Source organism: Mus caroli, chromosome 11 (genome assembly GCF_900094665.2).
Source record: "Mus caroli chromosome 11, CAROLI_EIJ_v1.1, whole genome shotgun sequence".
NCBI lineage: Eukaryota > Metazoa > Chordata > Mammalia > Rodentia > Muridae > Mus > Mus caroli.
This window is the reverse complement of record NC_034580.1, coordinates 59,778,466-59,805,859: the sequence shown is the minus strand read 5'-3', so window position 1 is coordinate 59,805,859 and position 27,394 is coordinate 59,778,466. Positions and strand designations below refer to the sequence as shown.

The 27,394-nt window shown below is 48.2% G+C and overlaps 1 protein-coding gene across 5 annotated transcripts in view; it reads left to right on the top strand.

Moving 5' to 3' along the window:
* The window catches only part of Arhgap44 (Rho GTPase activating protein 44), a 171,130-nt gene that overhangs the window by 141,578 nt on the left and 2,158 nt on the right, over window positions 1–27,394 (top strand). The window contains exons 13-21 of one of the 5 annotated variants that reach the window (XM_021176399.2): window positions 4,325–4,405; window positions 6,909–7,022; window positions 7,991–8,082; window positions 9,085–9,265; window positions 18,241–18,258; window positions 19,065–19,292; window positions 21,461–21,618; window positions 23,094–23,471; window positions 26,059–26,110. In XM_021176399.2, coding sequence (XP_021032058.1) covers window positions 4,325–4,405; window positions 6,909–7,022; window positions 7,991–8,082; window positions 9,085–9,265; window positions 18,241–18,258; window positions 19,065–19,292; window positions 21,461–21,618; window positions 23,094–23,471; window positions 26,059–26,066 — 1,258 coding nt within the window. In that variant the 3' untranslated portion in view covers window positions 26,067–26,110. The remainder of the gene's footprint in view (window positions 1–4,324; window positions 4,406–6,908; window positions 7,023–7,990; window positions 8,083–9,084; window positions 9,266–18,240; window positions 18,259–19,064; window positions 19,293–21,460; window positions 21,619–23,093; window positions 23,472–26,058; window positions 26,111–27,394) is intronic. The other 4 variants (XM_021176400.1, XM_029483387.1, XM_021176398.1 and 1 more) reach the window with 4 other exon arrangements.

Sequence of the window (27,394 nt, the reverse complement as noted above, 5' to 3'; positions counted from 1 at the left end):
ATAATGTAATTTCATCATTTCCCCCTTCATTTTCCTTCCCCCAGGCAGAGTTTTTAAAGAAAACTAAACACCTAATACTCAATAAGATAGAACTTTAGGAGTGAGCCTATCTGTGTACATTAAAGAAAGTTCTGGAAAGGCCCAACTAGGTAAGGATAGTGATTTCTTTTGATAGAGCAAGACGAGTAGTCTCAGGGTCTTTTTCCATATCTGTCGCAGGGATATTTTAACAACAGTGAATTAATAATGCTAAGGCATATGATGCAGGCAGTAGATGTGATCTGTGCCCCCACGAATTGTAAGGCACAGAGGGAGGAGAATTAGGAGGTCAGCAGCCAGAGCATCCCAAAGGCAAGGCAAGCCACAGCCTGGGGCTCCTCAGTGGAGCTTGCCTTTGTGACTCCTCACTCTCTTCCCTTGTTTGTGTGGGCTTCATCAAGGGGAATGTTCTCTTTGTCCATAGGCTAAGAATTATCTTAAGAAAATACAAACAACCATAGTGAGGAAGTAGATAACACAAGGCAGGAGAATTGTTACCAGAGCCGGGATGGTGGAGACCAGAGTGGAGATCATATGGGTAGGAGAGGCGAGGTAGACAACACTTTTCTGAGAACAGGCTGGGAGCCAAGGTATCTGGTCATGGGATCTGGCCACCCAAGGCATCCTACCTAGCTTCTCAGCTCTGACAAGTGAATTCATATTATTGACATATCATCCACAAGGTCTTAAGTGTCATGAGTCAGTGTGTGGGTATATTGTGCAGTGATCAAAACCAGGTTTATCATTACCACACTTGTCCCCTCAAATGGGCATTGCTCGTTACTCATTGCTCAACTACTGGGAGCTCAAAGAGATCCAGCTCACCTCAAGATGGGGGCATGCTTAAATCTATCAAGTTAGAGAAGGCTGCCTCATGTCAAATTGTCTGGTGATGTTTATTTTCCAAAATAGAATGGAGTCATACTTTGGTGAACATATAGTCTGTGTGTTTTACTATCAAAGGAGGGTCTCGGGTTCCATGGTGCTTTTAATAAATGGTACCATCTGTTGAATGCTTATTAGAGGCTTGAAACTGTTCTAAGCTGATAAACATCTTTAAACCCTCTAATTTTTATAACTCTTTGAAGTGGTCTAGACTGTTTCCCTCACAATTCAAATGAGGACGCTGAGGTGGAGCAGAGCTGGGACAGCAAGATCCTTGCCAGCTACCACACGAGTGAGAAGAGGTTGAATCCAGTGAGTCCAGCCCTAGACTCAGGCATGCAGCCACTGCACTTTATGCCATTGTGGAACAAGACAGAGATTCTAGTGAGAAGTGAACACATCTCTCTTGACAGAAACTGCCTTGTGCTTTTACTGGATAGATGAGAGCTCTTGCTAAGAAACTAGAGAAAGAGAGAAGAGCCAAGGGTGGCACTGAGTGTGCTGACAGCCACTCTGGTCCCCGTTCACCTACCAGTTGAAAAGGTAGGTGTCCACCAGAAGAAAGGAGTGGTCCCAATGACTCCCAGACACTGAAGCGTGGAAGCACAAGGACTTGTTTCTGGCCCTGGATGATAAACATTTCTAATGCTGAAGATTCATGGGTAATGATGGGACTGCCTTGCAGGGTCTCATCCTGTAAAGAAAGGACTGTCCCCAGTGGAGATGTTCCCTACCATCTGTAAGCATCAAAGTCTCTTAGTTACATTTTCAGAAGATACCAGGATCTGAGCCTGCTTCTCAGAGATCTGGATTGAACTGTTTGGGGTTTTACATCTTCATAATCCCCAAGCTGCTGAGGAAGAGGCTAACCTTGGTCCTGTGAAGAGGCTAACCTTGGTCCTATGAAGAGGCTAGGTTTCACACAGGATGGTGCTCCGCTGGACTCAGTTATGCTCCGAGATGACACAGCAGGGTGTAGTCAAATCTGAGGGGACTTAGGACACCCAGGATACAGGTGGGACAGGAAAGAGAAGAGGATCCCAGATCAGAACGAGTGTCAGAGAGGCTTCTCACTGCAGTGGGCAGCAGTTAATGCAAAGGCTCACAACTAGTCCTAGGCTATCAAACCTGCTCCACAAAGCTCAGGGGACGTGAAAGAAGAAGAAAAAGAAAGGGGGTAAGAGCTAGAAGATAGGGAGGAGTCACTGTGAAATACCGGCTTCTGGATAGGACATGGCCCTCAGACTCCAAATTCACTGCAGACCATATAAGATTGAGCCAGCAAGATAGTCAACATTCCAGCAGGCTGAACTGATTGAACTCACTGAATTACAAACTAATTAAAAAAAAAAAAAAGATAAGCCATGACAATCAGAAGGGATCATGCTGGAAGGGTTCTAGAGGAATGGGGTGAGGTCGAAGAGACAGGTGTGACCACCATGTATTATGTCTGTGTATGAAATAGTGAGAATATAAATAAAATGTACTCTCTGAAATGAAAGCGTATCAGGACAGTGCAGACTGACTGTGACTGAGCAGGCGTTTTGGGGAGCCTGGTAGACTAAGTGCCTCCATGGGAGAGTGTGTCGTCTCAGAGTATGGTGCGGGTGTGAGCAGGGATGGTAGGCCAGGAGACCAGGACAGGAGCACTGGCTGATTCCTGCGAGACCTCTGCCCTGTGGGTACCTTCTGCCTCACTTTAAATGTCACCTCCTCAGAGAAACCTTCCCGGGCAGCCTTCCTCCCTCTTCCCTGTTGCTTCTGCACCAGGGAGAGTCTGGACATCTAGGCTTGTTGGTATATAGCTGATAGGTTAGGAACTCTTCTGAGGGCTTCTTCCCAGCTCATAGGGTAGTTCCAGGCACAGAGGGACTCATTTTAATATATGTCTGTTGACTTACATTTCTTGAAAGGTCGAGTGCCATCTGCCCTTTGTCAGAAGACAAATTCAGCTTAAAAATCCAATGGCTTTCATTTCCCACTTTATAACTGAGCAGCACTTGATTGCATAAAATGGAAGGAGTTCTTCCAGTAAATTAAGTAGGAGGGGTTAGCTAGCTAGCTCTGCAGGCAGAGAAGCAGGAAGAGACAGAAACAACAAAAGTCATGGCTTTAAAGGGACTCCTCAAAGGGGTGAGGCAGAGTGGGCGATCCTACCAGCTCAGCAGCACTGGCTTCCTAGGACTGGCTCTTGGCAAATGATGGTTTTAGGAAAACTAGCCCCAGTTTTCAGAGTTCACTTTGCTTCTGTGACTTTTTAGCACAGTGGCCCCATTACAGCTCAGTCTGTTCTGCCAGGCCCAGTGCTAGATGTTAGCAGAAAACAGTAGCTTCCCAGACTGTTCCTTAGGGAAAGTTGAAGAACAGAAGAGTACGTGGGGCTGGCTTGTTGCCACAGAGAGTGCCTTGCACAGGACATAGCCTTGCATGAACCAGCAGCAGGGCCAGGCGCTTGGATCATCCTCCAGTTCAGAGTGTTCACACCAGCTCTGTGAGGACAAAGTTACCACCAGGTCAGGGCGTGGAAGGCCTACTTCATGGCTTCCCAGTCAAGACCTACTATAACCAAGCATCACATAAATATGTATGTTCTGTTCCTTCCTGCTCATATAAGGAGCTTTTTTTTCTGAAGGTTAAGATCAGTAGGAGGACCCTAGGGACACCCAGCAATGACAATGGCGTGTAAAGGGAGGGGATGGCCACCCCTTCGGTGTGGGCCTCACCCTGCTGCAGTTTACTCTCTGGATCTTCTGGATCCTCTGAGATCTCTGGCATCAGAATTCTCTTACCATGTAGGCCTGGGTATAGATTTCTATAAAACTTAGTCCTATGAATAAGACCAATGATTTGGTTCTGAGAGACTGAGAAATTTGTAGTATGTCATGGAAAGCCTTTTAGCTAGTGGAAATTGTCTACTTGCTGAAGTTAAAAGATTTGAAAAGTTGGGTTCATTTATGTCTTTGTACCCTATTTATTCAAGTTATCTGTTGGACATTTAGTTTATGTCAGATGTGGAGAAATTTAATATGCAGTGACTAATGTCTGTTGAGCTGATCTATAGGTTACAGCATGCAACTGGGTCGGTCTCCCCCAACTTGTGTCCTATGTTCTCCCAATAGCCCCAGAGCCCTGGCTCCACAACTGTCTAGCCTCTTGACCTCACTGTCAGCCTGTTCAGTTTGTCACCTGAGACCCATGATCCGTGTAGATGGAGTTCTGTTAAAGTAGTGTAGGGCAGGACTGGAGGAGAGCAGAAGGAGAAATGATAATAGCCACATGTTTTAAGTATAATAACATGCAGTGATTGCCTCCAGGGTCCATGGTAAAGAGTGGCTAGGATTGGTGACCAGTGCTACGTCAATTCCTGTTCAACCAATGGCTTTTCCTGTCAATTTCCCAGTATCCAGGAGCAAGACAAGAGACTTCAGGCTCTCTGGAATGCTTGTGAGAAGTTGCCCAAGGCCAACCATAACAACATCAAGTAAGTAGTAGGGAAAGGAGAAAGTGGATGGGGCTCATGCAAGCCCAGCTGCCCAGCTCCCTGGATAAAGGTCATGGAAAGTAGCATACATGGGCATCTTGTGGTTCTGTTAGCATGCATGGTGCTGTTAGCATGCATGGTACTGTTAGCATACATGGTGCTGTTAGCATACATGGGCACCTTGTGGTACTGTTAGTATACATGGTGCTGTTAGCATTCATGGTCCATTTTAAGCTTCAAACAGCGTATGAGATAAGATAGGCAGGGGACATGTTGATAGGTTTTGCTGGTAAGAGACAGAGCCAGTATTACCAGGGGCTCCCCAACAACAGCCATTGGCTAAGTCTATGACAGTTTCTCAGTTTGTGAAGAATAAGGAGTAATGCAGACCATATACAATACTTGAGATCTGAAGACTCGTAGGAGTGGCTGACCTACTCTGGAGCTGAAGGAGGCAAATGTCACTTTGAGCTAATCACAGGCAGGGCATTGAGGGAGAGAACCCCACGCACGCATTTGTCTGTCTTTTCCAGGAGTCACTTAGCTTCTTGCTCCTCTCTGCTTCAGGTCCTTCCCCACGCTTGGCTTCTGTTCCTAGCCCTGCCCTCTTTCTCTCCTGTTTGCTTCCTCTCCTCCCTGTTTCTTAGGATGTAGGCTTTTGGCTTCAACTTGTGTTTCTATCTACCTGGTAATTTTTGTTCCCGTTAAAAATCCCTAGAGTGGTGGTACGGCTGTTCCTTAAAGCACTAAATCCTGAGTTACCATAGGATGTGGCAGCTCCACTTCAGAGCATATGCCCAAAAGAATTGAAAGCAGAGACTGGATATGTATGCGCCTACATTCATAGCAGCGAGATTCACAGTAGCCAGAGGGAAAACAACCTAAGTGTACTTAGGCAGATAAATGGATAAATCCATTGTGTTGTGCACATACGGTAGAACTGTGGTTCTTCTGGTGACAAGGACAAAAAGGTTTGGTTCCATGTATATGAGATGCTGAGAGTAACTGGGATCATAGGTACTGAAGATGGTTGGTTGTCAGGGCTGAGCAGTGGACAATGCAGGGTTGTTGTTTAATGTGTACAGTCTCAATTTGAAAAGGTCAAATGGGGCTGGGGGGTAGGTAGATGGTTGTGATGGTTGCCTAACAATGTGTGTGTACCTTATCGTACATCGGTATACCCCCACAAATGGACAAAGTAAACTATAGGTATATTTTATTAAATCTGCACTTAAAAGTACCCAGATACAAGTCAAATGTGTAAAACGCACTACACGTTGGTGATCCCAACCCTCAGCCACTGGCAAGGGTTCCTCAACTGTTCTCAGACAGCCCACATCCTATTCCAGACCTGGAATGTGTCAGGAGAGGCTGAGGGTAGAGCTGCTACAGGAATACAGAGGCTACTACTCGGTTAGACTCCACCCCCAAGGCTGGTGCACTCTCTGCTGGGCTGAGGGAAACAGAGTTAAAATCCTCCAAGGAACTTCCTTTGTTGTGACGCAAGGGAGGATGACAGCCTTTTGTAGCTAGGAGTCCAGAGGCCCTGGGGCCTCTACGGAGGACAGCATATTCTCAGTGTGCCATGCTCAAGCTGCTCTTGGATGTTTGTTTACCTTGTGCCCAGCTCCTTCTTTCTCATTGTTAAAACCTAATGTGATCGAGGCATCATTCACACACCACTGTGTCTTTCTAAAGGTGACATTTGGTATTGAGTCTACATTTGCAAAGCTGTGTACCCATTAATAATGTCTGGTTTGGGGGTGTTTTTATCACTGCACAAAGAAACCCAGTTCCCACTGCAGCCATTCCTCACCACCCTAGCTGAGTTCAGCAGCCGCTAATCCAGCCTCTCGCATGGCACACTTCCCTTTTCTGGGTATTTCACATAATGGAGTAGAACTGCACTGTGTAGCCTTTTCTGTCTCCTTTCCATTGCCATATTTCCAGGCCTTACCACATGGCAGAAAGTGTCAAGTCTCCATTCTTTTTTATGCATTAGTAACATTCTACATACACGCATTCACTCCAAGGGCTTTTGAGTGGTCTCAGCTGTAGGAATACCACAAATAATGCCTCTCCGGATGTCTTTTTTAGCATCTTGTGCATAGGAGTATTTCTCTTGGGTGTGTTCCTACCAGTGGGATTGCTGGGTCTCATTGGATCTTTCCAAGAAGGCTGAGTCAGTGTTCATAAGACCCTGGTCTGTGGATATCCACAGACACTTTGTTATACAGTGAGTATGAGAGGTAACAGGGTATGGTGAGAGACACCCCTTGGGCATCCTGTACCTGAGGCACAAGGACAGATGGTTTCTTACTGGATGTTCACTGGAGTAGATGTGAACATCTAAGTGGGTGAGTTCTGGGTCTGTTTGCTTTGGGGAAGAGAACGAGTCTCCTTGTCAAGAACGCGCTATGGGAGAGAAGTTTCTATTCGGTCCTGCGAGACAGTGGCCAGTGTTGAGCCCCAGTTAAACCTGACTCTTTTCATTGCCTTTCAGATACTTGATCAAATTTTTATCGAAACTGTCTGAATATCAGGATGTAAACAAGATGACTCCCAGTAACATGGCAATTGTCCTGGGACCCAATCTCCTTTGGCCACAGTCAGAGGGGTGAGTACAGGAAGGAGAGGCCCCCTAGGGTGCCAGGCATGGGCTGTAGGGCAGGAGACCTGGGCCCTGAGTCATCTCTGTAGCAGTGAGTTTGGACGACACTGCTTTGCTTCCCGGTGGGTTGCACACTTGCACTCGCCCAGGAGCTGGATTCTCCAATGGAAGACACACAGATACAAACACACACCAGTTCATTTTAAAATGTCTTGGCTACCTCAAAGGCTGGACACTCCTAAACCTTCCCTGGCTACCCTAGGCCCAGTTGGAGAAGTGGCCAGTGGCCACCCACCCAAATTCTGACATGGCTGGTTGGCCTTCTCTCCTGTAGTTTCTATGACCCATCCTTCTCTCCCAAGTCATGGTGATTCTCTATCTCCTTTTTCCTAGTTCCTAGCCTGTGCAAATATAAAGGCCGTGCCTCATCTCCCTTTGTCCAACCATTGGCCACTGCCATCTTTATTGATCAAAAGCCAATTGGGGAGAAGATCCTTCAGTGTTTGGACACACAGATTCCCTATTAAATGAAAGCATTAAAACCCATCTCTAACACACCTTAGCCTGTTTCTTTCTCTTGGCGCCAGGAGGAGGAACATAATTCTAGAGATCTTCCTCACTGACAGGCTCAGAGCAATGGGTCTGAGTGTGGTCTTCTGTGACTAACCTAAATTACTATGGAGCATGACAGAGGAGGGCAAGGGACAGAAGAGAGCATTTCGCAAGAAGTCCAGGCATCTAGACTTGAAAGGGTGGAGGCTTGTCTGCAAGAGGCAGCAGCGTTTTAAAGCAGACAAGCTACCCTGTGCTGAAGAAGCACTTACGGGTATTTGGTAGTCACCAGGAGTGATGCTGTCCACAAAGCTTCCAGAAAGCAGCTGAAGACCTGGGCCTGCAGAATTCCAGTGCCCAGAGGACTATGCAGCTGTCCCTCTGCCTCCGCTGCTAACCCCACTGCTCTGCTCCGTTTACAGGAACATCACCGAGATGATGACCACAGTTTCCCTGCAGATCGTTGGCATCATCGAGCCCATTATCCAGCACGCAGACTGGTTCTTTCCTGGGGGTAATGTGTCAGCATTCATGTCTAAGGGGCAGAGGGACAGACGTGGGGACAGGAAGTGCACTGTGAGCTTGATGACTGGGAAGCCAGGGGTGTGCACCCAGGCTTTGGATGGCTTTCTTCACACTCCACCCGCAAACACTTACCCACAGATGCAGCAGGCACTGGAGTAGAGCCTCTGCTGCTCCCTTCTCTATTCTGACCCGGGAGACATTTCCATCATCCACGCATCCGTGCCTTGTACTGAGTAGGTCCGATTCTCCTGACCCAACAGCTACACTGTGGTTTATTCACACCTACAAAATGTGGAAACTGGCCCAAAATAGAGTGCTCCTTAGCTCCAAAGTCCCTCCTTTTCAAATGCAGAGGGTGGCTGAACCTGATGTTACAGTGGAAGGTAGGGAAGGAGTGAGGAGTACTTCAGTTCAGGGCCCAGCCATCACTGGATGCTACTGACTTTAATGATGTTCTTTGAGCTTCCCCTCAGCACAGAGGAGCAGGGCTTCCAAAGCAGTGACTTGCTTTTTTGTGCCTGGTTGGTAATTGGGCACTTAAGGCATCTTCTTAAAGGGAATCTACAAGATGTTATGAGCCACAGAAGCATCCTTGCACGAGAGGTTCCCTGTGGTGATTGTTTTATGGAGACAGCAGTTGTAGTCATGGTGGTTAAAACAACAACACGTTGCTCCTGCCCATCTTGTGTACTGAGTGTTGAGGGTGAGCTTTTAGCTGTCAGTCACCACTAACCCGTGTGAGGACAAAATGCTACTAAAGCCAGGATCCCAGCAGTCAAGACTGACCTGGTTATCTCCCTCTCTTAAAGGCCAGCCTGCCCATCACATAAGTCTCTTTGTTGATTGGTCAGTATGGAGAGTTGGTATCAACAGGTTAGCTGGTGTGGACCATGAGGTGACTTTTTTCTAGAGGCAGCATGTGAGTGTCTCTCTGTCTCGGAAGTGTGTGCCCTCACGAGAGATGACATACACTGATTCTTTTTCCCTGCAGAGATAGAGTTCAACCTCACAGGCAGTTACGGGAGTCCAGTCCACGTGAACCACAATGCCAACTACAGCTCAATGCCCTCCCCAGACATGGACCCTGCTGACCGGCGCCAGCCAGAGCAGGCCCGCCGGCCCCTCAGTGTTGCCACAGACAACATGATGCTGGAGTTTTACAAGAAGGATGGGTATGAGCTAGTGCCCCTTCTATATAGTATTGGGAAAACTGATTTAGGGGAGGGTGTATTTAGGAAAACCAGTATCGACAGGAAGGCACTACTTACTAAGACACTTGAGGTGGCTTGTAGCAATTCATTTGGGACCTCGTTCTGGATGCTTCCGTCTGTGTGTGCTGGGACAGGTTTCTTTGGCCTGCTTCCCTTTGGGGCCAGAGGTAAGTAGAGTCTGCTTAGCTTACCTGATTGCCATCAGTATGACTAGTTCTCAGCAAATAAAGAAATGTTGGTCAATGAAGGGAATTTTTTTTTTAAAGTCACAATAATCCTCATTAACTTATTGTTTTATTTATTTCAACATATAGTCTTATATTAGCCCAGGCTAACCATGCACTGTCTGTATAAGGAATGACATTACACTTATAATCCTCCTGTCTCCATCTCCCAAATACAGGTATTCTAGGTGTGTATCCATATACCTGGTTATAGGCAGTGCTGGGGATTGAACTCAGAGCTTTGTGAATGATAGATACACCCTCTGGCAGCTGAGCCACACCCCCAGCCCACAAGCTCTTTGTCTTGACTTAGGATTCACCCATGTGTAGCTAGGAGTGTGCCCAGTGACACAGGTCATGCTTTGCGTAGGTGAAGACAAATCTCAGTACTGTAGAATTTCCAAAAGCCCAACGTGTATAAAAGTGTGGCCACTCCTGCCTCTTCATTGGCTTCGCTTTCATTGTAGACCTGCTCATCTGCCATCTTAAGCTCCCATATGCAGCACCATTGATGAATAACTTTCTCTGTGAGGCTGGAAAGAAACCCTGAACCTAGCAGTGGCCCATGCGTACAGGTTTTCTAGGGTTTGTCCCAGGGTCTGCTTGAATGCAGTTCAAATCCACCCAGCTTAGCATGTAAGCATGCGGAGGAGCAGCCACTCCACGCTCCCATTAAATCAGTTTACATAATGTTTAATTACACAACACGATTGCCTCAGTAAGCAACAGAGGCATAAGCAGGTTACATAACTCACTCCAGCAAGGCATGGTAAGCAGCCACTCAATGGCCTCAGAGTCTAGGTCTGAGGAGAGTCCAGCTGGGTGTCAGTACACCTGTTGTGAGAGTGGATTACCATCAATTAAGTAAACTGTGATTAGGAATTAAATACTTACACACAATCACATTCTACAACTGCTCCTTCAGGGAGGGAACATGGCACACCAAGTCAGGATATCCAAATCCCAGGTGATAGGAAGCAGCCCGACCATCCCCTTCCCTCAGGGACCACCAGGGTGTGTTAAGGCAAATGCCAAAAGGCCTTGGGGGACCTGTGGAAGAGTGGGAGTCACACTGTCCCTCCACCTCCTGCGTGGAAGTTGGCATTGAAGAGTACATTTGCAGAGGAGGCCTAAGCCTGTGTCCTGCTCTGTGTGTTGGAGGGGAAACCCTGCTTGTGACCTTACTCCACAGAGATCATGTGTGATGTGCATGGGGTTATTAGCGTATGTGGTGTGCTTGTGTGTTGTTCACTAGCAGGGATGGGGGAACAGAAACTCTCAGATATTAAAATGTAGAAGAGAAAAATTGTAACTTTATCAAAAGAAAAGAAGAAGTAGCAAAACTAGAATGTTCGGGAGACAGAAAACTGCTGAGCACATTGGGCAATGCTTTTAAACTCCATTCCAAATAGCAGTCCAGTTCCCACATGACCCCTTGCCAAGCTGCCAAGATGCCCTCACAGGTAGATGCTGTTGCTGGCTGAGCCTTAAGAAAATGCCCCACTGGGCTCTTCCAACTCTCCTGTCCCCCTACAGTGTACAAGTGTGGCAGAAGCTTGGCCAATGGCATCTTAAGCTGATGCTACCTCTCTGGTGAAGTCCTATTGCTTCAGAATACTGTGGAAGGACTGTCTAGTGTGTGGTCCATACTGATCCAAAGTTAGGACCTGTGTGAGGCTTGGTGTGTATAGGCATTTCTGCCAAATCTGATGACATGAGGCTGATGCCCAGGTCTTACACGGTAGAAGAAGAGAACTTAACTCGCACAAGTTGTCCTCTGGCCTCCACATATGTGCTGTGGTGCATTTGCATGAACACACACACGATTTAAAGTTATAAAAATCAAAATTTTATTTCTACCATCTACCCTGTGAGTCTGCATATTACTGAAATACATGAAGTGTATTGTGTGTATTTTAAAATTTGTATTCCATAGAAAATGTAGTTGAAGCCAACCTTCAAAGAGCTGTCTGACAGGGCATGGTGTGAAGCCATGAACCACCAGATGACATTTCGGCAGTGGTAGCTCACATATATGACTATCATATGAGATAATGTCATCTGATGGTGCTCCAGCCAGCATAGTTCACTCTGTGATGTTTAGACAAAAATAAAATTGCTCAGTAACAGATTTCTCAGTACTATGGTCACTTTTGAACTCTGGAAGAAAGAGGAGCCTGTGGTTGTTGTTTGGGGGCGAGGAGAACACGGTGTGTCCACTGGGCACCACCAGTGTTCGCTAATCCTTGACATCTGTCCCCACCTCTGAGCTTTTAAAATATCCTGAGAAAACTGTTAAAGCCTTTAAGTTGCCCATTGAAGTGTAGACACATTCAATAGATATCGTTGGAGGTTTTTGCTCAAGATAAAAATTGTAAAGTATATACCAATAGAGCTGTTTTTTAAAAAATCATAAAGAAAAGTTGGGACGGATAAACCGGATAAAATCAGAAGTAGGAAGTGTTCCATCGGTGTCAAGAGCTTCTAAATCCTAGATGTCACCTAAGGCAGCTTGCTCTTTACAGGCCTAGTCCTGAAGCCATTTCTGATTCATCACACAAGTGGAATGTCTTCAGTAAGCCAAGAGTTCACGAAACCTGTGGTTTTCATCATAACATGCAGGGTGATGGCCACCAACAGATACAGCGCCCAAACCTGCCACCTCTATATATTACTTTATTCTTGAAGAAAAAAAATTCTTTGCAGTAGTGATCAAATTAAGGACTATTGATTAGGAAGTTGTACTGGCTTCTCAGTGGTCCCTAAAGGACATCATTTACAGGATTGGAGGTGGAGAAACTCACTACACTATAGCTGCGAAGATGGAGCAGAGAATTGAAGGGTAGCTGACACCAGAAGCTGGGACAGGAATAGAACATGTCTCCTGGAGTCCCTGAAAGGACCACAGCCCTGCTGTTGCTGAATGCATCATAGAATAGAGTCCAGAGTCAGCTTCCAGAACAGTCTGTGTGTATCTGCCATTTGCCTATTTTGTGGTGATAGTACAACCATTTGCTGAAGCTGCCAATGAATAGCAGTGCGGGAAAGATGGCAGCGGACACTTTACTTGTCCTTGCATAGTGTTGGCGTCTCAGTGGCCATCAGTGGCATATGGCTGAGAAGCAGAATGTGTGCCGGTTCTGGAACTTCGAAGCCTAGCCCTGTAGGTTCCTCCTGTGTGTCTGAGAACATTCAGTCTTGGAATGTAGCTGGTGCTGAGTCCAAGTATCCCCTAGAGAGAAACTGAGGTCCCAGTGGAATCTCTTTCAACAGAACGCTGAGCTTGTAGACAACTCAGCCCACCAGCTCTGTCAGGGAGTCTCAGGATTAATAAACCGTACTTTTAATGACAACCCCAGCACAAATGTACACCTTTAAGATACCAGAGCAGTGCACGGGGGCTAGAGTGATGATGTCTCAGCAGTTGCTCCATATCTAAAGGACATGAGTTCAATTCCCAGCATGGTTGGCTGGCTCATAACCATCTGTACATCTCCTGTTACATATGACTTACTGCCTTCTCTCAGCCTCCATAGGCACCTTCATGTGTCACACACAGACAGAAACATAGACATGTACAAAATAAACCTTTCAAATAGTGCTATGCTGGGACCCACTTTTCTGCCATGGAGATATTCTGACCAAGCATGTTCTTTGCTTCTTAAGTACTTGATGTTTTTGTCTGTCTATCCTATGCCAAAGTCTTTGACTAACTCTGCAGACATAAAATATACTAAAGTAGAACTGGCCAAAGGCACCTGAAGCTCAAAGGGCTCTCTAAAACTTACAAAGCATTCTTCATAGCAGGGTCCCCTGTCCTCTGTCAGTTTGTTCTCCAGAAAACTTTTCATCCAAGATGACAGTCCTCATCCCTGCCTCCTCTGCCTGCCTGCCGTCCTGGGCTGACCACTGAAACACAGATGTGGTAGTCAGATCTCTGCTAATGTAACTGAATCCTGGAGTCAGTCAACTGAGGCTGAGGGAGGTTTATCATAGATAACGGTTTTAGCATTGAAAGTGGTGCTTGGTCCCATTGTCTTTGGGTCTTAGTGTATAAAAGGTCACAGCAAAGGAAGAGGAAATGTCTTCTATGGCATGCAGCTGGTAACTTAGCATCCTTCTGTGGCACCAACTCCTAATGGCTCTACCTTCTCCCCAGAGGACAGCAGGCCAAAGGTCTGGCATTCAGCAGGTAGACCATGGGAAGACACATCCAAACCATGCTGGGAGGGGTTGTATGGATCCCCTCCTTATTTTCAGCCCCTCTTCTTTTAGGCTGCCTGTATCCCTTCCTCAGAAACCCATCTCGATTGGTCTCACAAGTCAGAGCCCTAGACAAAGCAACACAAAGAACTTGGACTTGGAGTTACTCTTTTGTGCTTTATTGCTAGGTGTCTTAGTTAGGGTTTTATTGCTATGAACAGACATCATAACCAAAGCAACTCTTATAAGGACATTATTTAACTGGGGCTGGCTTACAGATTCAGAGGTTCAGTCCATCATCATCAAGGCAGGAACATGGCAGCATCCAGGCAGGCATGGTGCAGGAGGAGCTGAGAGTTCTACATCTTCATCTGAAGGGTGCTAGCAGAATACTCACTCCCAGGCAGCTAGGACTTGGGTATTAAAGTCCACAACCATGGTGACACTCCTACTCAACAAGGCCACACCTACTCTAACAGGGCCACACCTTCTAACAGTGCCACTCCCTGAGCCCAGCTTATACAAACCATAACAGGAAGGAAGAAAGAACTCTGATGTCAGATGTTAAGCCCAGCTGGAGTCCTCTCAGTGTCTGCATCTCATGCTCTCCCCACTTCACCAAAACAATATCCCCCTTCTGCCTTCAGCAAACACCATCTACTCCTTCTTTCTCAAGTAGACATTTTATTTTAAGGAAAAGTCTCATCATGGAGCTTTGGTTGACCTGGAACTCATTAAGAAGAGTAGGCTTGAATTCAGAGATCCGCCTGCCTCTGCCTCCTGAGTGCTGGCATTAAAGGTGTGCGTCACCATACCGTATACTTGGGTATTTTTAAAGTCAAAATTTCTTGGCATTAGGAGTGACAGCCACTACAACTATTGATTCTTTCTCAGGGTTGTATGTCCTTATTATGTAAATAGTTAAGGACTAGACATACTTCAATTTTGGGTGTATACACTTAAACACATGAAACATCTTGTGGGTGCAACCCAAGAATAAAAACGAAATATGTTTCACATATATATCCTGAATGTCATTTCACCTAGCATTTCCCCTGCAAGTCAGCACTTGAGGCCAAGTGTAGAATTTCTGACAGTCTCAGCAGCTCACACAGCTTTGGGATTTGACGCATTCTCCAGGCCAAATTTTCAGATGAAGGGTGCTTAGCCTGTCCCTGGTCTCCAAAGGCTGAGAGTCTATGTTTATGTTCATTATTCTATAAACACCCCCAAGGGAGAGACAATGTGTCACTCCTGCTTTACAAAGTGTACTCAGAGGTCACTTGTAGACGTTAGGTCCCGGTTCTTCCTTCCAGCCCCATGCTTCCTGAAATAAGACTCAGACTCAAATTATATTTACAAATACCTTAGCCACACAGCTAGGCTTTTCTCTTATCAGATCATAACTTAAATTATCCTCTTTATTCTAATCTACCTTCTGCCATGTGGCTGGCTGACTGCCTTGCCCACAGCTTGGGGGGGGGGGGGAATCTCTTGTCCTGGCTCTTTCCCAGAATTCTTTCTACCTCCTGGATGTCCCGCCTTCCATTCTACCCTTTCTATAGGCAGTCAGTTTTTAAACTGACATGTGATACATCCATGCAATACACAAGATATTGTCTTCAGAGTCACAGATACAGATGGGTCAGGTCCCGTCAGAACTTGCTCCGTTTCTTCTGAGGATAGTGTTAGTTATGACCCTCTTACCTCAGGTGAGGTCCTTGCTCTTGAGCTTCTGCCTGCTATCTTTTACCACATTCTCAGAGGATGCACCGTAGGCCTCCCCCAAACCACAGCGCTCTCATGCACAACCCATCCTGTCAGTACTGAGCCTCTGCTGCCAGGTAGTGCTGTCAAGGTGTTCCAGGTCTGTCATCCATCCTGGATTGCTAAGTCACCCCACATGGATGCTGGAGGCAGGAGGGAGATGTTTGCCCCAAACTGTCTATAAGGAAAGAGCTAGAACGAGTTTGTAATTGGCTTACCTGGAACTAGAGGTGTGGGTCATCTCAGAACCTATTCCTTGTTAAAATCTCATTTAAAAACCCAAAGTGTGATCTAGAGCAGAAGTCCTGCAAACAGCACTTGGGCACTTGGCTGTGCATGCTGCTACACGCTTGTAATGTCAGCACTTGGGAAGTGATTTAAAAAAAAAAGCCTATAAAAAGGAAATAAATGGAAGGTTCTGGTCGGCAGAGAGGGAAGGAGACTCTGTGCTTCCTGTTCATAGATTCTCCATGTTTGACTTTGGCCAGGGACTAGGGACTAAGGCTCGTATTTTACATATCAAGACAGACCTGGACTCTAGGTTCTCCCAGCATCCCTAGCTGGCATATCCTGTCCTAACCCTGAACTTTCCAGCCCAGGCTGCTCTTCCCTTCAGAGGTTCCTTCCTATATAATCCAGACATTTTGGTCTGCCTGCACTCTCTCTTCTTCTCTTTCTGAGAGCATGACCTTTCTTTTCTTTAGCCGATCCCCTTCCTCCCCATGGTGACTTCCCTGACCTCCTTCCTTGGAGCCAGTAAACTCGACCACCCAAGAGCAGCTTTCCAATAAGCCTGCCTATAATATATTCTACTCTGGCTTAAATTGTCTCATTTCACCATCGGTGGAGAAATAACCTTCAACCTAACCTTAGCTTCTCAGGGTCTCCTAGCCTAGTGTTTGCTCCCTGTCTCTGAGGCTCAGTTCTCAGTTCTCAGTCATGGGGTTGCTGGAGCCTCCCTGTGGGCTTTGAATCTCCATCAACAGCACCCGCTGGAGTCAGTTTGTGATTACACCCACTTCCATTTTATCATCCTTAAACGCAACCGGCACCTTGAGTCTGTTCTGAGCTCTCTCTTGAGACAGCAATGAGCAGAGACTTGTGAGCTGTTGATACAGACATCTGGTTGGATGCTTCTGGTCTGTGTGCCACCACCACTGGGCAGAGAACTGAGCAGCTCTGTCCTTGCTGCCTTTGGGCTGAGTTTATCTGGACATCCAGATGTACATAATTAGTAGCTTGCTCCTTTGAGTGTTTAGGTATCCGAGAATGGAGCTGGCACCTGAGCTATTGAGTCACCCCAAGATTTATGTAACTACTTGAAAATGTCAGTGGACACAGCATGTGTATTCACTGAACCCATAATGTTCTACCCATCAGTCTCTTTGACAGGCAGGGTGATTGGCATGGCCTAGCAACCTCTGGTGAAGGTGGCAGTGTGCACTCAGCTTGAGGTTCTTAACTGCTGGCATTTGTCAGTCATGATTACCAGAGCTTGTTTAATGTCTAACTGGTGCCCAAGCCTGCTCCTTTCCCGGGTGATTCAGATCAGTGGGTACTCTGGAGTCTGAGGTTCCCAATATTAGAAGCCATTCTTGGAAAGAGAAAGCACCCACCCCCCCCACCCCCCCNCCCCCCCCCGCAGCCCTGCTTCTAAGGACTTAAGATTCCTCTCCCTGATGAGGGAAGGACCTTCTAAGCAGAAGAGACTGTGGTGAGGAGTGGAGGGCTGGACTTCAGGACTTGAGGCTGACCGCCTCCCGTGTTCCCTGACGTCTGCAGCTAAGTGTCATCAGCCTCCAACCCTTGTGCAGGAATAAGCTTTCTCCTTTTTCCTGTTAAAATCCCAAAACCCAGAAAGCAGCTTGCTAATCTTCCTTGGCCTGCTCTGACTACCAGAGGAAACATATTGGCAACCACCCTCGAGTCTATAACCTTCCTGAGCTTGTCTGTCCAGCGACGGCGTCTGTTCCAGATGATGTGAAAGCCAGTAAATCCTCGGAAGAGACACTCCTACTCCATTTTAAGAGCCTCCTTGAAGCCACGGGGGATCTGAGGAATTCCAGCCATGACTAGGCATGAAACCATGCCAGTCCCCTCAGACAGGTCCCTGCATGGGAGTGCTTCCTTAAAGGTGCCCTCCTGCCTGTAACAGCTCATCTCTGTCTTTGAATTGGTCTTTTATCTCATTGCACCTCTGCAAAGTAGATACGACCATTCTAGGCATGCAGGACTTCACAGTGGAATGGCTCAGTGCATCTGACCATTGAGGGAGAAGAGCAGAGCACATGGGTGTTCTCTTATTCACCCTGCTGTGCCCTAGAGATGGGTGTGTCTTGGACTATGGCTTGTCCTTGTACAGAAGTTCATGTCTTCTGCCATATTAGAAGTCTTGTCAATGAAGCTGTTGCCTAAGGGCACAGAACCATGTCTACTGGACCAGATGATGGGCATTAACTGCCTTCTGTGTCCATGCAACTAGGAAACAGGCAGATGCCTGGTTCTTGGATGAGTCTGTCATCCCATTGCCCTGTCAACTCCAGCTCCTCTCTATTCAGCTGCGTGGTTTGGGCTTGTGCAGCCACGGGAGAGGCTTGGAGATCAACTAAACAGTAGTTATCACACAACATGAGCATTACATCAGGACTCAGACAGGAAATCCCTTGCAGACACTCCACCTCTGTGTTCAAAGGAAGGTGTAGACTTGTTGGCACTAATATCTGTATGTTTCTGTCCCTGCAGCCTTAGGAAAATCCAAAGGTACAGTATCCTCTGGTAGCTCTGAGGTCACTTTCAGTCTCAAAGCAAGCAAGCTGTGTGGTAGTGAGCTCGGCAAGAGGGTGAATGTGCCGTGTTTGGTTTGCTTGGCCAATTAACTTGGAGCTGTGTGTCCATCATCCTGATAGACTCTGAGTCTGGAGGGACCATAGGCATGAGCAGCCCCTTCCATGCTATCTAGATAAGCAGCTGTGGCCTATAGAGGTCATGCCTTGACAGATTCCCCAGCAGAAGCAAAGCTGGGACTAGACCCCCACGTTGCACAAAGGATGCATTTAGAAGTCTCCTGCTGGTTGGTTCATGTCCAGGACTGGTGCTGTCTGTCCATGTTCCGCTCTCCTTCATGTCCCATGGCAGGAAGGTTTCCCTTGCCCCACCCCACCCTACCCCCAGGTAGGCCACATTCTGCTCTGAGGACAGCTTGAGTTCCACACCAAGGATGCTTTGGGGGCCATTATCCCAGGGCCTGCTGGCTTTGGCCGGGGGTGAAAGCACAGCTTGTGGACTTCCAAGCTGCTGGTGTGCCCTGTTGTGCTTTTCCACTGTGGGAGGGCAGCTCGTGCCAGGCCTGGGTCGTGGGGCTGCATGTCAGCAGGTTCCCAGCAGCCCAGGCACTGGAGTGTCGCTAGCCATACCTCTCCACTGTGGGCATCGGTTCCCAGGACCCAGGAGGGTGCTAAGCCTGCTGCTCTCCAAACACAGATTGCTTGAATGTCTCCGCTTCATGGGGGAGGGACCATGTCACCTGTCACATGTGGGTAAGCAGATGTCTTTGTGTCCCTCGCCAGCATGGGTGTGAGGGTCATGGACACATCTTGGGTGGCACGAAGAGGCTCCTCTGCTGGTCGGAAAGCATCCTGCGCCCCGCCTTCCATGCAGCCTCCTGCCCCACCCTCCGAGCTGGCTGCACCCTTGCCTTCACCCCTGCCGGAGCAGGTCCCAGACAGCCCTGCCACTCCAGCTCCTGCACTCTCTCCATCAGGTGCCAGCCTGCAGCCCACCCCCGAGCGCCCCAGGTAAGCCCAGCCCCGCCATGGAAGGCTGGCATGTGTGCTGGGGTGACTGGGCTTTGGCTCTCCCTCCCAGCCTCCTGGATCTACTCACCCTGCTCCCACATGTAAGCATTCATGTTTGGCTTTCTGCATCCTGCCAGTCAAATGCATCTGAAGTCCAGGCTTTCCAAGAACAGCATCCCCAAGCAGACATAGAAGGTGGCACTTTCCCAGAACTTCCCAGTACCTTCTGGGGACTTCTCATGTCCACGTCCCTCTATCCTGTTCCCTGGTTTGAATTGTAAGATGTCAGCATTTCTCCCTTCTGCCTTGAAGTTTGTAGGGGCCATATTTACTACTAAAATCAGTGCGAACCAAAGGTGTGAAGGGTGTGTTAACCTTCACAGTGTGCTATGTAGTGGGGTTCCCGTTCCGAGAAGAAAGAACATCCATTCCATCACCAGCTCAGTGGCCATTGCCAGAATTTCTTCATCTGCCCAAAGCTAGTAACATGATCTCCACTGTACATCGCATGCCCCAGTGACAAGAGACAACAGCACTGAGCTCGGCACAGCCCAGGCTGTAAGGAAAGGACAGCATACCCAGTGAGGCCCAGGCAGAGGACAAGACTTGGAAGTGGGAGCAGCATCGTGGAGGTGGTTTGTTTCTCATGCAGCAGCCAGAGAAGGAGAGAGACTGCTTGGGTGGCTGTTTGCTGTGCTTGGGACACATACACTTTCATGGACCCTGGGTGGAAGCGGATGCTGAGTGAGCCCAGAGCCTTTAACTTAGACTCTTCCTATGTGAGATTACAGTTGCTTTTATTTTCATTTTTATTTTTTATCATTTGCTTTCTTTAATGAGTAGAACATAATTCCAATTTAAACTAAAACATAATGAAGGGAAAGCCATACATTCTGGGAGGGGCACCCAACACTGGGTAAGTTTGGGAAGTTGCTGATGACTGTGCCTCAGATAAGGCCTGATCCTGGCTGTGCACCTGCTGAACTCTGAGTCCATGGAAGCTGCAGACAGGGCACTGGGAGCTTGGAGATGTACAGGTGGGCAGCAGTGGGCCAGACAAGCTGAGAGAGAGAGAGAGAGAGAGAGAGAGAGAGAGAGAGAGAGAGAGAGAGAGAGAGAGAGAGAGAGAGAGAGATGTGAGCAGACTGACTGAGGTGGTCCAGGTTGACTGAGGTGGTCCAGACTGACTGAGGTGGTTCAGGTTGACTGAGGTGGTCCAGGTTGACTGAGGTGGTCCAGGTTGACTGAGGTGGTCCAGGTTGACTGAGGTGGCCCAGACTGACTGAGGTGGTCCAGACTGACTGAGGTGGTCCAGGTNTGACTGAGGTGGTCCAGGTTGACTGAGGTGGCCCAGACTGACTGAGGTGGTCCAGACTGACTGAGGTGGTCCAGGTTGACTGAGGTGGTCCAGACTGACTGAGGTGGTTCAGGTTGACTGAGGTGGTCCAGACTGACTGAGGTGGCCCAGACTGACTGAGGTGGTCCAGGTTGACTGAGGTGGTCCCCTCTTGAAGTACTCTTCTTCATCACTTGCATTTCTCATCTTACAAAGATGCTGTGTGGTACATCCCTGTCATACAAATTCTCGCTGAGGACCGGTCCCCTGGGCTCTGCAGGTATCCCAAGGCTATTAGACATTGGTGCCCCTCAGGGGCACTTCTGTAGAGGGCATCACTCATTGGTGCAGGTGATTGCAAAAGTCACACAAACTGAAGAAAGCCCCCTTTTCCTGGAGAGCCATAACCAGAAGTGTGGCTGCAGAGGTAGTGTCAGAAACCCTTGCTGGGAACACAGAGCCCTCTTGGCTCTGGAATACCATGGTGGATAGAAGAAATGGGGAGATTTATTTGGGTGCTTGGTTTCAGAGTGACTTAGAATTCCCAGGTTGAGGACAGCATATAGGGGTGCCACATGTATGTTCCACATTGCTCATTGGTTACCTGAGGGCAGAGGAAGCTGGCTGCGAATACCAAGCTGAGAGTGGAACCCAGATTCAACACTTTGATGGTCACCTATTTGGGACCATCATAGGCTTTGAGAAGGGACTGAGCCGAAGCAGTGGGGTAATAGTTAAGCAGGGCCCAGCCACTCAGGACTCCAGTGGGCAAGATAGGAACTGAAGTTGTCTGCACTCAGGAGTTGCCCTGTCCCATGTGGTTGTGTTTCAGTGTGTCTAAAAGCAAGGAACTGTCGCCAGGGTCTGGGCAGAAAGGAAGTCCAGGTTCCATCCAGGGGACAGCCTGCCCAGGGACGCAACTGGGGCCACAGCCGGCTGCCAGCCCCAGCCAGCTTCCTTCAGACCAGAGTCCTCACACCCTCCGGAAAGGTAGGTTCCCTTCTTCTGACCATTCTTAGGCCGGAGATGGATGTTCTTCCCGTTAGCAAGGGCCTCTGGGAAACTTTGCTTAGTAAATTATTGCCACTAGAGCTCTGAGAAATTACCCACCCCACCAGGGGATGCACTACATATGCAGTAGGTCAGGACAAGATGAGTGGAGAACAGAACTTTTGTAATATATCATGATGCTGTGGTGTTTTACCACCGAGTCCCACTGAGTTACCACACTGCTATGGAGAAACCATTGTTCTTGACATTATACAAAAGAGGCCTATTTATTTTTTGGAAGAGGCTAAAATAATTATTCCCAAGGCATGTAGTAAGAAATAGAAGATAGAAACCTGACCCCAAGTGGGCAGAGCCTGTCTTTCCTTCCCACTGCAGGGTAGACTAGCCCAGGAAATAAGATATCCTCAGACTGGCTTTTCTTTCATGGAGTGGGTCTGGGGAGGGGCCAAGGTGGGGAAGAGCCTGCTGGGCCGGCCTGACTAGCATTAGTCATGTGTGGGCAGCCACTCCTCGGTTGTAGAGACCAATGTTCGTATTTCCAGGGTATTTGCCTACCAGTGGGATGGCCAGGGTGCTTGACTCCATTGTGGAGACCACTCATTTTCAATTCAAGGGAGCAGGCATCCTCCAGGAGTGAAGAAGTAAAGGGGAGATGGAGGAACTTCAGAAAGGCTGGGCTGACCGACCGATCGACCGATCGATGCTGTGCTTTAAAAATGTAGCCAAGGTGGATGTAGCTCAGAGCTCAACTACTTTCCTACTCATCAGCATTACAAAGGAGGGAGAAATTAGTTGGCTCGTCCATGTTTGTACCCGGGGAGGGCGCAGTTACCAAGTTGCAATTGTGAGGGGTAGAGTTCTAACCTCCCATGGAACAGTTGGGTAACTATAGTCCACAAACAGCAATTAATCAGACATTTCCAAAGAACCTGGGACGTCTTGGCAAATTCCCAGCACACTGAAGGGACCACACTTGGGGACCTGGAAATGGTAATGACTGTAATTTGGTCATTGTGCATTGGTTCCATTGACACACAAAAGCTGTTATATCTCTTAACTCAAAGATTCAAAGCACATGCTTGAGGTGGGGATGTGAGGGTCTGTGGGCTAGAGGATTTGTCACCGTGGGGATCACGGTCAGTGTGCAGCTTTAGACAGAGACTGCTTACTCCCTGGGGAGCACCCCACCAGTGACACCTTGAATTAGAGTCTTCCCCAGTAGAACCAGCCTTCCTGACTCACGCTTAGAATTCACTGAGGAGAGAGAGGAGTTAGCAGCAGGTGGCAAGTTAAGGAAACTCAGAGTTCTCGATATTCATTTTTAAAAGCTTATTGGCTGCACTTGGCCTGGCAGGAGGAAGCAATGGGCGATCGAACCCATGAAGATTCACACTAACGGGCACCCTAGTGAGCCTCCCTGATAGCCGTATGTCCTATGTTGTTTTCTCTTACAGTTTCAAAGAAGGTGGCACCAATTCCTCCCAAGGTCCCCTTCGTGCAGCCAGGGACTGTTTCAGATCAGCCCGTTGGCCAGCCATCCCCAGTCAGCCTGTCTCCTACTCCACCAAGCACCCCATCACCCTATGGACTGAGCTACCCTCCAGGGTACTCCATGGCCTCTGGCCAGCTTTCTCCTGCCTCAGCTCCTCCCCTGGCCTCTCCCTCTGTCTTTACAAGCACTTTAGCCAAATCTCGGCCCACCCCTAAGCCTCGACAGAGGCCCACCCTGCCGCCTCCTCAGCCTCCCAGTGTCAGCCTGTCGGCTTCAAGTCCACAGTCCACAGAGCACCCCATGTTAGACGGCATGTCGCCGGGGGAAAGCATGTCTACAGGTAAGTGGGCATGGGTTGTCTGCAGGGCTCCTGTGAAGCTTAGCAGAGTGTGCCAGAGGCAGGACCAGCAGCAGCATCACTGGCCACAAGCTAGCTCCCAGGCTGCCCGCAGAGGAAAACTGTCCTGGAGAACAGCTGCTGTGCAGGGGACCTCATGGGACTCCTTCAACAACTTAGGGATCTGAGTCCACAGTGTTTGTGAGATTGTGTCCTTTGGAGTGAGACCTTCAGAGAGGCTGGCATCAGAGCACAGAGGTGGTGTCACCTTCCCCCAGACAGAGCTCAGCAACTGGGCAGTCCAGATACTTCTCTGGGAGAGGCTAAGAACTACAGGGTTTTCCTGAGGAGGAAACTAATATTTGCAGATGCATATTGCTTACGGGTCACCTTCAGAAAGACAGATCTCTAGCCACACGTGCTGGGGGAAATTAGTCAGACCCACAGTTGCTTAGCTGAGTTTTAGTCTAAATTCAAAACAAAGATGGGGTTGTCTTCCCAAGGACAATATTATAGTTACTAAACACTGTTGACTGTGGAAAAAAAAATGGAGCATTTTAAAAATGTCTCCCAGTCACTTGCCTTATACAGTTAAAGTCAGGGGCAGATCTCTGGTGGCTGCAAATGTTACATGGGCTCTTCCTTATTAGGGAGGTAAGCATAGTGCTGGGCTCTGTACTTGAACAAGTTCATTGTTCATAGGGCAGACAGAGCCTGAATCCTGCTGTAGAACACAATCCCATATGGCAGGTGTGGCAGCTTGAGGACACTGCATACCCACAAATATCGTCACATCATGTACTGTCACACATGAACAGCACATGCACACTGAAAATACATGTACTCTGCACACCGATCACATACATACACCCCACCCCACATGTGTGCACAGCATACACACATACACCACCAATATGTACATATACACATATGCACACAGCACACATAAATGCATGTTACATATTTCCATTGCATATTTACACCAAGTACTCAGATGTGCACAGAGCATACACATATACATACCACACATACACTGTCTTAGGATTCCTATTGCAGCAATAAAAACACCAAGACCAAAAGTAACTTGGGAGGAAAGGGTTTCTTTCACCGTAAGAGCTTATATATAGTCCATCACCCAGGGAAGTCGCGAAAGGAACTTCGAGTAACTCGAGGCTTACTGGCTCGCTTCTCATAGCTTGCCAGCCTGCTCTGTTATAGCACCCAGTACCACCGTCCCAGACATGGCACTACCCACAGGGAGCTGGGGCCTCAATCAATCAATCAACTGCACCACAGGCACCAGAAGCCAATCTTGTGGTGGCATTTTCTCAATTGAGGTTCCTCCTTCCCAGATGACTCTGGCCTGTGTCAAGTTGACATAGAACTAGCCAGTGCACCGCACCACATACACCACACCCTCATATTCACACACACATTTGTATACACTCGATGCACCATACCTGCACATTTACTTACACATATACACATAATCACATATGGACCACACATCCACATGCAGCACACAGATATTTACACCACACTTGGACCACATGCATACACATTACATATACACCAAACCTACATACACACCTACAGATTGCATGAACAAACATCACACATGACACATATACATGCACATACTGCATGCCCATACATGTAAGCCACATGCTCACACAAGAATCTTGCTGGGGCATAATTCAGTGGCAGACCTTTTGCTCTACCCGAGTTTATCGCCAGCATACATATTAAGAAATCTGCCTACTCACATGTATTTGATATTGCTTTCTTTCCCCACATTATCACAGAACTTGGCATGCCACATGAGACAGCAGCCAGAGTTTGTGGGGTCCAGCTCATGGGTGCCAGTGGAAATACTAGTCAAGTAGCAAGTGTTTGTGATGGTCAGGAGTTGCAGTGTTACAGGGATAAGCCATCTGGCAATCAGGCTTCTGTATTTTTGAAAGGGATAAATGTTGACTATAGAGCTGCTTTCACCCATTCTGCAGCATAGTTAAACCCAGGCATTTTGCCGGAAGAGGCAGTGAGCAGTCCCCCTCCTGTGAGTGATGCAGGGGTATGTTACCCAGGCGAGCCCTTGTGGGGAGGCAGCACCTGCTCGGAGGCAGCTCGTGGGGGCTGCTCCACCAGCACTGCAGCTCTGCCAGGTTTCCCAACCACTTCCAGGCAGGAATACAAAGTAGCCCATTCTACAAGGCATAGGATGATGATGAGCGGTGATGTCACTCAAGGAAGCTGAAATGAGCAGAATGACAGAAGTGGTCAGTGGATATCACCAGGCAAGGAGGGACAATGCCTTGCAGCTTGAGGCATTTTATGAAAGGTCACTTTGCATAGCTCAGGCTCAGTGTCTATGACCTTTAGACTCAAATGACATACTGCCCAATTTCCCTGTTGCTTTAATGTTCTTTGGGCAGCAGACCATCATGTGTCCTGTATGTGTAGGTCTCTGACAGCATAGAATTGTAGTCGGTGTGGCCTATCTGGGACCGTGCCATGGGCAGTGTTTTGTGTTACGTGTGTTTCATCCTGTTTGTTCCTCTCTCCGAATGCTATCATTATGTTCTTGCAGCTGTGTGACATGAGTGGCGCAGTGTTGGATACGTATGAGGGGGATTTTCAGGGTAAGCTGGCCCCAGCTCACCTCGCTTTACCCCCCTTAGCCAGCCCAGCCATCTGTCTGGCCACCACCATCCCAGCAGCCCCTCCTCTCACTGCATGTGGCTCAGACCCACCAAAAGCATGCTTATTTCACGTTCTGCCTTTCCTAGTCTCAGGGAGGGCCTCCTGGCTTAGGAGCCTATTTTGCCTTTCTTCTCATTAGAAGCTGGGAGACACATCCAGCAGAGGGGGCCTGGCCCTTTCTTTTCTACCCGTGTCACCATCTTAGCGGCAGATCCCCTATCCTCAAGTTAACAGTTTACCTTGATGACAGACCTGTTCAAATAGGCAGATCTGCTGGAAGCTTGTGCTCTGCTCAGTGACTGTTCCTTGCACCCCTTTGCAGAGGGATATGTCTTCAAGAACACTCACCAGATGCTGTCTGGCACAGGGCCATGACCTTGGTTGGTGGCCACAGATTTGTCCCAGCTGCGCTGATTACTCTTAGTCAGTACTAAGGCAAAGCTTGGTAGTCCATAGGGCAGCACCCAAGGTTCTGACACTCAAGTGTTTTAGAACACATCTGGTCAGTGGTAATAGCTACCTACAGATGTTCTGTCCAACCCTGGAAAGTTTGGGGATATTTTTATCAGTATCTACTTAGGTTTCCTCTCATCAAGAATAGATACTCAAATCTAAAAATCAGGCAACAACATGTGAAGCCCAGAGCACTGAGAGGATTTTGTCCTGGTGACTAGCAGCTAGGCATCTGGTGCTCACAAGTCTCCTGAGGAGGACAAAGCTTCCCTGAGGCTTTTCATGTAAGTCCTGTCCTCTTGCTCAATGACCCGTTTTGCTTAGGCTCCTTTGAGGGCACTGCTGAGGTAAGACTGAGACTGTCCTGTGCTCACTGAGCACCATCTGAAGTGTCACATTCATTCTCAATGCTGTTACCCTGATAGGACTGCAGGGGAGCTTAAGCTTGTCCGAAGCCAGGCCTGCCATGACAGATCTGCAGGTCTGTATCCAGAGAGCCTGGGCAGATTCCTGGTAGACTCCACTCCTGCCTGACCCTCACCTCCAGCAGCCCCCTACCCACATGCAGAACAAAGTCAGCCTCTAAGCATCCCGTGGGACCCACATCACACACTGCAGGGGAGCACTTAGTACTGGCTGGGCCAAGCATCAGACCCCAGATCGGTCCTGCCACCATGTGACCAAACAGGCCACAATGGGTAGAATAGGGGTGTCCAGTGCTCGTGTGTCTGTAGTGTCATTGAAGGCAGTGTCCAAGTGTAATGCCTGTA